This window comes from Henckelia pumila, chromosome 2, assembly GCF_033568475.1.
Source record: "Henckelia pumila isolate YLH828 chromosome 2, ASM3356847v2, whole genome shotgun sequence".
Taxonomy (NCBI): domain Eukaryota; kingdom Viridiplantae; phylum Streptophyta; class Magnoliopsida; order Lamiales; family Gesneriaceae; genus Henckelia; species Henckelia pumila.
This window is the reverse complement of record NC_133121.1, coordinates 91003638-91013906: the sequence shown is the minus strand read 5'-3', so window position 1 is coordinate 91013906 and position 10269 is coordinate 91003638. Positions and strand designations below refer to the sequence as shown.

The 10269-nt window shown below is 39.4% G+C and overlaps 1 protein-coding gene across 1 annotated transcript; it reads left to right on the top strand.

Annotated features, from left to right (window-relative positions):
* The first annotated feature begins 8547 nt into the window (after nucleotides 1-8547).
* Nucleotides 8548-10128, top strand: LOC140877909 (F-box/kelch-repeat protein At1g16250-like). The gene is made up of 2 exons (XM_073281511.1): nucleotides 8548-9248; nucleotides 9693-10128. The coding sequence occupies exons 1-2, from the start codon at nucleotides 8548-8550 to the stop codon at nucleotides 10126-10128; spliced, it is 1137 nt and encodes a 378-aa protein (XP_073137612.1).
* The last annotated feature ends 141 nt before the right edge of the window (nucleotides 10129-10269 follow it).

Genomic DNA, 10269 nt, shown 5'->3' with positions numbered 1-10269 from the left:
GGGGATTCCAAAGAATGCTTCGGAGATTCGCAGCTTCTTGGGTTTAGCAGGATACTATAGGAAGTTCATCAAGGGTTTTTCCTCTATTGCAGTACCCTTGACTTCCTTAACCAAGAAGAACGCGAAGTATATTTGGAGTCCAGATTGTCAGAGGAGCTTTAATCAACTGAAGGATGCACTTACTTCAGCACCTGTGTTAGCTATGACAGTGCCACATGAGGAGTTAGTGGTGTACACCGACGCGTCTAAACTGGGTTTAGGCGCAGTGCTTATGCAGTGTGGTAAGGTTATTGCGTATGCGTTGAGACAGCTGAAGATTCATGAGCTGTATGGCGAAAAGTGCAAGATTTTCACAGACCACAAGAGTCTCAAGTACTTCTTCACACAGAAGGAGTTGAACATGAGACAGCGCAGATGGTTGGAGTTGGTGAAGGACTATGATTGTGACATTAGCTACCATCCGGGTAAAGCTAATGTAGTGGCCGATGCTTTGAGTCGGAAGTCGTCAGTGGTATCATGTCTGACCGTACAGTTACCACTACAGAGCGAGATTCAGAGTTTTGGCTTGGAGTGTTATCCGAGTGGCCATGCACCGAGCTTGTCAGTGTTGACGGTGCAGCCAGTTCTGCGAGATCGGATTAGAGAGGGACAGTCTACTGATGAGGAGTTACAGCGATGGAGACAGAGAGATGAGGCTATAGGTAATCTTTTGTATACAGTGGAGGATGGTATTGTTCAGTACCGTGGTAGGATGTGGGTACCGAACGTCGATCAGTTGAGAGCTGAGATTTTGGCAGAGGCTCACACATCTCCGTACTCCATTCACCCCGGAAGTACGAAGATGTACAAAGACTTGCAGCTATTGTATTGGTGGCCCGGGATGAAGAGTGACATCGGGAGAGTGGTGTCAGAGTGCTTGACTTGTCAGCAAGTCAAGGCAGAGCATCAGCGTCCAGCAGGACTTCTTAGACCTCTTCCCATTCCGGAATGGAAATGGGAGAATATTACGATGGACTTTGTGGTTGGCTTACCGAGGAGTGCCAGAGGTTGTACAGCGATTTGGGTGATTGTGGATAGACTCACCAAGTCAGCTCATTTCTTGCCGGTGAGGACTACTTATACTTTGACACAGTATGCAGAGCTTTACATTAGGGAGATTGTTAGACTGCATGGCATACCAGTGTCTATTGTGTCAGACAGAGATCCGAGATTCACATCTGCATTTTGGAAGAGTCTGCACACGGCTATGGGGACTAGGCTTCTGTTCAGTACAGCATTTCATCCCCAGACAGATGGTCAGTCTGAGAGAGTGATCCAGGTTCTCGAGGATCTTCTGAGAGCTTGTGTCATTGATTTTCGGGGCTCTTGGGAGACTAGACTGCCATTAGTGGAGTTTACCTATAACAACAGTTTCCAGTCGTCTATAGGTATGGCTCCTTATGCAGCATTGTATGGGAGGAGATGTAGATCTCCTGTGCATTGGGATGAGGTTGGTGAGCGGATTTTACTGGGTCCAGAGATTGTGCAGCAGACAGCTGACATTGTGACTCAGATTCGAGATAGGATGAGGACAGCTCAGAGTCGGCAGAAGAGTTATGCAGATGTCAGACGACGAGATTTGGAGTTCGCTGTAGGTGATCACGTATTCCTGAAGGTGTCACCTATGAAGGGAGTAGTGCGTTTTGGCCGGAGAGGCAAGCTTAATCCGAGGTATATAGGGCCATTCGAGATCTTGGAGAGAGTTGGCACGTTGGCCTACCGTTTAGCTCTACCACCAGGGCTAGCGGCAGTGCACAACGTTTTTCATGTATCCATGCTTCGGAGATATGTCTCCAACCCGTCGCATGTGTTGGATTTCGAGCCCTTACAGTTGCCACCAGATCTAGTGTATGAGGAGAGGCCAGTGCGGATCTTGGCAAGGGAGGAGCGGAGGCTTAGGACGCGGGTCATACCGATGGTCAGAGTCCAGTGGCTGAATCACTCGGAGGAGGAAGCTACTTGGGAGACCGAGGCAGACATGAGGACTCGCTACCCGGAGTTGTTCGGGTAAGTACTTTAATTTCGAGGACGAAATTCAATCTAAGGGGGGGAGAATTGTAACACCCGGTATTTTTTTAATACGTAAATCCGCATGCATAATTAGGATATTTAATTATTTAAATTTTAGATTTATGGGTTAAATAATTATGTGAATTATTTGTGCATGATTTAATTTATTTTTAAGCATTTAACCCATAATTAGTGATTTTTATGATTTTTAGTATTTTAATTATTTGATCGCGTAGACGGGACCGTGGACAGACGAGATGACAACTTTCTAGCCAAATTATTTTACGAGTCTTTTTAGAGCCCTAAAATATTATTTTTGAGTTTAATTATCTCAAAATTTTAAGTATTTAATTTTATATAATTTTAGGAGTCCATTTTTATCTAAATTATACCATTTTAATGACTTTTTATTTTCTTTAAAATTCCCTTAATTCTTTATTTCGGGATTTAATTATTTTATTAAGTTAGCTAGTATTTGATTTAGTTAGGAGATCTTTTTAAGTTGTTATTATCTCCTAATTAGTTATTAAAATATTATCTACCTAAATTATTATCCTACACTACCCAAATCATCGCCCAAATTCCCTCAACCGATTACTCACCTTCACTCAGCCGCCTCACCCCACCATCTTCATCAGCTCCTTCGATCCAGAAAGCTCAAGAACACCATAGCCACACTTGTGTAGGTTCGAAGCTCGTCGTCGTCGCCCCGTCGTCCCGAAGCCCGTCGTGCACGTTTTAGCTCTATCAAATCGGTGTTAAGGCATGATTTTCTTCTCTTTTCAATCCTATATCAGTGTATGTATGTGTGTGGGTGTGTAGCATCGAGACCTATCATTTTTTACAGCAAGTTTTCGAATTCTTTCTCTTATGCACTCGGTTTTGGCTTTGTGATGTTCATGCTCACGTTTTTACTATCCATGGCTTGAAGGGGGCTGCTGGCTAGGTCCTACGGGGTCCCTAGAGTGTCTAGATTGGTCGGCTTTGGCTGGGTTTGGGCTAGGAGTCACGGCCGATCGAGTTTCAGAAGGGAAGCCATGGGCGCGCAGGTTAGGGTTGTCTTGGAAGAGGGTTCGGTGTTGGGGAAGGAGGCAGCATGGGGTTCGGGCCAGGGCATGGTTCGAACCGGCAGGACCCTGGGGAGGTCCTGCCAGCGGGGCTCCGGCCACGGTGGTCGGAGCTGGGCTGCAGCAGGCCGTGAAGGCCTGCTGCTCGTGCGGCCGCGGCAAGGGGGGAAGAGGGAGTATTAGGGTTTTGGGTTTTGGGTTGTTGGTGGATCCGGGTCGGGTCATGTGGTCCGGGTCGGGTCTAAAATAATATGGGTTAAGTTAGTTGGGTCCGGGTCCGGGTTATTTTAATTGGGCTCGGGTATTTTTATTTTTAAGTTTTTAAGTTAATTAGGAGTTAAATGGACTAATTAAATTTCCAAAAAAAGTTTAATTAGTACCATTTAATCTATTTGGGCTCCATTAAATTATTTTGGGTTAATTTAATTATTTTTGGGCTTTTATTAATTTTTATTTAAATTTTTAAGTTGGCCAGAAATTTTTATGGGCTTGGGAGCCCATGAAAGTTATTGGGCCTGTTATTGGGCTTTTGGGCCCATTGGGCCAGGGACAGTGTTATTGGGCCTAAGTTAGTCTTAATGGGCTTTGGTTGATTTATTGGGCCTAGAAAAGTTGTTAATGGGCTTAAGTACACTAATGGGCCAAGTCTTAAGTTAATGGGCTTGCATGTCTAGGGCCAGCAGTTGAATCAAACCATGAGAAATTTCACGTGTCCTGAGTTTATATTTAATTATTTTATGCATGAAAAGTTATTTGAATATTTATATGATATTAGAAAATAAATTAAATATAAATGAAGGACACACAATTTATTTAAAGTACATGCATTCATGAAATCAAATTTTTATGCTATGATTGAAGTTCTATGGTTGAGCAAATAAAATATTTTAGGTGGAAATTGAAGTAGTGTGGCCATTTATGTATGGGCAGTTTCTGCCATTTATGTATGGGTGGTTCGCCACCAGCCTCGTACGATGGTTTCTTAGACTGATCAGTCGCACTTTAAGTATGGGTCACACTTACGGATAGGACCATTCGATGTTAAGAAAATAAGTGCTCAACAACTCAAGTATGTATGATATTATGTATGTTACGTATAATTCAGTGATTTCTTTAAGCAACATTTATGTTATTATTTTTGAGGCATGCTCATGCATTTATAGGTTAAGTATTATGTATGAAAGTGTATTAAATATTTTAAACCCTTGTTAGTATGCATGTTGGGCCTCTAGGCTCACTACACTGATATGGTGCAGGTGAGTACGTAGAGGAGCAGGTTACCCCTACGGTGGTGAGGACGTATGAGCGGAGCTGCAGTGGCCCCGTGACCGTAGTCTGCATCGTGCTAGTGTTCTATGCATGAATATTTTTAAACACTATTTTGTTTGAAGATTTTATTCCAGTGTTGAGATTTAAGTATTATTTTCACGCAACTTTTTAGTGTATGCACTATTGATTAAATTGTTTTGAATTATTTTAAGTATTGCATGATTCAGACGTTTTAGTAATTATTTTTATGTTGCATAATTATTTATTAAATTTTAAATCTCTTTTATGGTTGTACATATATGTATGGGCATATATGTATATATATATATATATATAAATATTTTACTTAGTATTTATTTTAAAATTTAAAAGAAAAAGAAAAATTTTTAAATTTTCCGCATTTTTGAAATTTATAAGTCTAGGATGTTTCAATCTATGGTTAAAACAACCTTATGTATGCATCCAATGTCCTAATTTTGTAACATCAATGGTGATGTTGGTGTGTGGTCAGACGTAGTACTGGTTATATTGAACAGTAGTACAATAGATCAAAAATAAAGTATAATGGAGACTATTTGCGATATGATGGTTTGGTAAATTTGGTACATCTTCCATACATATTTACTATGGTGGTGTTGGTGCGCAATCAGAAACACAATATCGATTTTAGAGCCCAGTAGTATAAAATATGGAAAATGTGGTATAATGGAGGCTATTTGCGGTATTATGTGTTGTTAACTTTGGTACATCTTCCATACATATTTTACCATGGTGGTGTTGGTGCATGGTCAGAAACGCAGTAATGGTTATATATCCGGTAGTACAATATATGGAAAATGAGGTATAATATAGGCTATTTGAGGTATTATGTGTTTTTAAATTTTTTACATCTTCCATACATATTTACCATGGTAGTGTTGGTTCGTTGTAAGAAATGCAGTACTAGTTATATTGATCAGTAGTACAATATGGAAAATGAAGTATAATATAGGCTATTTGCGGTATGAGTTTATGTTAAATTTGATACATCTTCTATACATGTTAACCATGGTGGTGTTGATGCGCGGTCAGAAACGCAGTAGTGGTTATATTATCCCGTAGTACAATATATGAAAACTAAGGTATAATGGAGACTATTTGTGGTATTATATGTTGTTAAATTTGGTACATCTTCCAACATGTTTACCATGGTGGTGTTGGTTCGTGGTCAGAAACGCAATACTAGTTATATTAATCAGTAGTACAATAGATGGAAAAGGAAGTATAATAGAGACTATTTGCGGTATGAGATTATGTTAAATTTGGTATATCTTCCATACATGTTTACCATGGTGGTGTTGGTTCGTGGTCAGAAACGCAGTACAGATTATATTGACTAGCAGTACAGTAGATGGAAAAGAAAGTATGATAGAGACTTATTGTGGTATAATGTTATGTTAAATTTGGTACATCTTTCATACTTTTTATCATGGTGGTGTTGGTTTGTATTAAAAAAACAGAGTACTAGTTGTATTAACTTGTAGTACATTATTAGACAAGTGTAGTATAAAATTGGTTTAACGTGGTATAATATTTTGTTGATAGGTCAGAAACTTAATACCAGTTGTATTGAGTCGTTGTACATTAACAGGTAAATGTAGTATAACATTGGTTATGTGAAGTTTAATTTTTTTGTCAAATTTTGTATAAAAGTGTGACGCAATCAATTTATAAGTGTTAACAACCACAACCGACATATATTAGCGATTCAATAAATGGAAATTACACATCCATTCTGCCAAAATACAGTACAAACTTCATCAAGACAGTTATTCATCCGATCAAAATACAGTACAAAATACACCTAAACTAATTGTCCACTCCATTCTCATTTTTCTGAATCCATTTCCATCAACCCATATTCGTCATTTAGTATGGTTGCAGCAATGTGTGCCCTTGTACCGTCTATGTTGAAATCAGTCTGATAATTCCATGTAAAAAGGTCATCACGGGCATAGCACTCCGTCCATAAGCAAGTAAACACACACCACAATCCGAACTAGTCCCTTGGTTTCCTCACTTTGGGAATCTCACATTGTAATTGGCAAAGTCAACATCCTTGAAAATCCTCAAGTGTCCTAACAAAAATTCAACCTAGACATAAATCAAATTATTGTAATAGTAAAGTAATTGCATCACATAATGACGAAGGTACAATAATGCAATACTTAAAAATTTCCTCACACTTGCCCTATCATATGGACTGTTTATTGAGTTTCCCAGCACAAATTCCCTTTTTCATTACTCCACACAAATAAAAACCAATGGGACCTCACACCAATATGAAATAATACATATATATCTGCATATCTACATTACTTCCTTATCATACTCGTTTTAGAACAATTTCTAAATCAAAAAATAAAACAGCATGTCATAAATATGATAAACAACTTTCATGGTAACAAAGCAGAAAAAATACAATTAAACCAAAGAAAAAAAAAATTAGTTTGAACAGTCTATACCTTATTTTCCCAAAAAAAAAATCATTGATAAATCAAGTTTGAATTGTTAAGAAAACTTCACATCACTTAACAACCAACCTAGCAATTTTATTGAAACATTGTAATGAGCCAAAAAATATTTACAATTAAAAAAAAACCCACAGCCTAAGCATGCTGCTTAAGCATAGAATGCATATAGATATCACATTAGCTACCATTAAATAACATCAAATTCGCAAGACGCTAGATAAGCTCTACAATCAACCGAATAATCATTTCCCACTCGTTACCACATTGCACACCTTTCCAAAAAAAATAAAATAAAAATTAGAACAGTATGATATTATGTCCTTCGCCCTAAAATGATTAGTCTCAATAATCGATATATCAAATATCAATCATAACCCTATATCCCAATTTTCTACACCAACTTGCAATCTAAAATCCTACTTTACAAATTAATAAGAACACAAGCACATAACAACATAAAAATTCAAAAATAGAGCAAACTGGGTTGAAAGAGATTAATGGCGAGTGACTAAGGCGGCAGTGGCAAGCTACGGTGGCAATTAGGGATCGGAGAGAAGTGGAGGCAAGAAGAGAGACGGGGCCGAAGCTATCCTGAGTTTGAAGAGACGCAAAGGCAATCACATGGAGCCAACTTAGCCGGTCGTTGGTCAAATCGGCCGGTGGATCATTTGGGGTAGGGATTTCTGTCTTCAGCCGTGAAAGAGGAGGGGAATTGAATCGTGAAAGAGGAAGGGAGAGGAAAGAGAAACAAAGAGGAAATAAAATAATATTTAAGGAAAATAGTATTATATTATCATTAATAGATATAAAATAAATTAAAATAATGAAATAGGGAGGGAGGAAAAAGAGTTTAGATGTACGAGGGAGTGCAGAACAAATAATTCTTACTTAAGGACTGAACTTCAAGTTGTGTGTGTAGGGATTTTTTCCCAAGTCTTCCTAATAAATAATGTGATGTGGCCGTTTACCCCCACAACATCCCTTGATGTGGGCACCCCACAGCAGGGGATCCAATCCCCCTATTTTTTTTCCTTAATGACGAAGAACGACGGATGGTTACAACCTTTTTAGTGTTCGTATATTCAATAATCTGCATACCACGCACGTTGGATAAACCTACAGACCATGCTCAAGCACATAGATATATAGTTTTTTCAAACCCATCGGCATGCTATATTTTTGGACGTGGCCCATTCCTAATTCAAATACATTCACTTTAAAACCAAACAATATTGTCAGTGAGGAATTTAGTTAATTTAATTATGTCCTCTTCAAGTATTATTTTGCTTACTAATTACCCCTTCGATACAAAAATGGTTAATTAGTTCTTGAAAATGCCACCAAAATTTGTTCTACAAAAGATCCTAGGAGACTGCAGAAAGTGATCCTCAAAATAACAAGAACATATATGACATAGAAATTGTCACCCTATGCTTCATATTCTTTAAGATAACAACATAAACGACCATTGTAATCTCCAAAAACCAAAAAATGCCCGTTGTAATTTACGCCCGAGATCACTTATTTATGCCTTCTGCAAAGAATCAAAATCTCTTTACCTTCTCCTCCCGTGTAGAATATGGTCTATAGCAAGATCAAAACCACAATCTAGCTAGCTAGCTAGCTAGCGTTTCTTTTTTCATTCGAACATGGGATCGCTTTCGCGATTCTTTCCAGACACCTCCGACGCTTCCGAGGGCGCTCATGATCATAACCATCTGATCTACGCAATTTTTTGCTTCAAGGATGCATCTTGCAATATCTCGAACGTGATAGATTGTTACGACCCGTCTCACAACTCGTGGCATCGGGTCACGTCCATACCAGGCACTTCAAGCCCCGGGGACAACCTTGTTCTAAAGAATTTCGCAATGGTTTCGATAGGACACCACATTTACATTATCGGTGGCCGTCTGTGTCGAAAGGTGGTCGGATCAAACGACACTGACATATGCATTGTTGAAGAGAAAAACTTAATGGTCCTCGACTGCGTTCGCAGGTACGACACGAGGACGGACTCTTGGGAGACATGCCAGCCGATGAATTCCCCGAGATTCGACTTCGCCTGCACGGTCTGTGGCGACCAAATCTTCGTCGCCGGGGGGCAAGAAACTTTAGACCAAGCTAGGGGGATCTCGTCTGCAGAAATGTACGACACAAGTTCGGATGAATGGAGGTTTCTTGCCAACATGAGCACCAAAAGATACAAATGTGTAGGAGCCACATGGCAAGGGAAAATACATGTTCTCGGAGGATTTGCAGAGAAGGGAGATGGAGGTGACAACATCATCTCTGGTCCATTTAACACCACTCGGAGTTCGGGGGAAGTCTACGACCCCGAACACGATAGGTAAGTACGCAACCGGGGTATTTTGTTATCTAACCTCGATCATTCTTTCTTTTATCAAAATTGCCCTTATATAATATAGATATTATATTTTTGTTTTTTTTTATTTCGATATTTCAAATTATAATTTAATCTCTCGATAATTTTTATAACTATGATATTAGTCTTATTTGAATATAAATCAAATTAATTACAAAACTATTGTTGCGTGCATTAACACACTTGTATAATATTACTTGGCAAATATTTTATAAGTTGGAGTGTTCAGAACAAGTGTCTTTTGATCTTAGGTAGTGTTGGCGAGAGTTTTCTAAAATGCACTTCTAAGCTTTTTCGTAACAAAATTTTGTGAGATTTTATAAGGAAAAGTTGAGAACTAGCTTCTTTGATGCTTTCCCAAATAGAGTCTTTAACCAAGTTTTTTGTACCACTATTACATGCATGCAGCTGGGAATTTCTGGCGAGAATGTGGGATCTAGACATCCCTCCATACCAGATAGTAGCAATAAATGGGAAGCTTTTCAGCTCAGGGGACTGCTTGATACCTTGGAAGGGACATGTGGAGACTTACAGCGAGACGGAAAAGATGTGGAATGTAGTCCACGGATCACACTACGACAATCTTTCGCGAAATTTCACGCGAGACGATCACGTCGCCCCCATGCGGAGGATGTACCTGACGATGGCTCCCATCGGGAACCGGCTGTATTTCTTGACGGGATACAAGGTCCCCGGTGGGGAGTCACGGCTGAGAAACGAGGTGCACGTCTTCGACACCGCCGCCTCGGACAGGAGCGGGTGGCGGAGCTTCGAGCCCGTCATGGAGGAAAGGGAAAAGGAGCTTTGTGGCCATTGTTGTGTGCTCGTGAAACATGTCTCTTGAGGGCATGCATGCATGCACAAGTGGAGATAGTACGTATAGTAATATATCATGTGACGTCAAAAGAATTATTATAGCTGAAAGGTGTGGTCGGATGGATCTTTGACAGCAAATATTGTTTATTGCATCTCCATAATTTATATC

Coding starts and splice junctions, on each gene's coding strand:
- LOC140877909 (XM_073281511.1), top strand. CDS start 8,548: ATGGGATCGCTTTCGCGATTCTTTCCAGACACCTCCGACGCTTCCGAG. Junction 9,249..9,692: donor TACGACCCCGAACACGATAG/GTAAGTACGCAA, acceptor ACATGCATGCAG/CTGGGAATTTCTGGCGAGAA.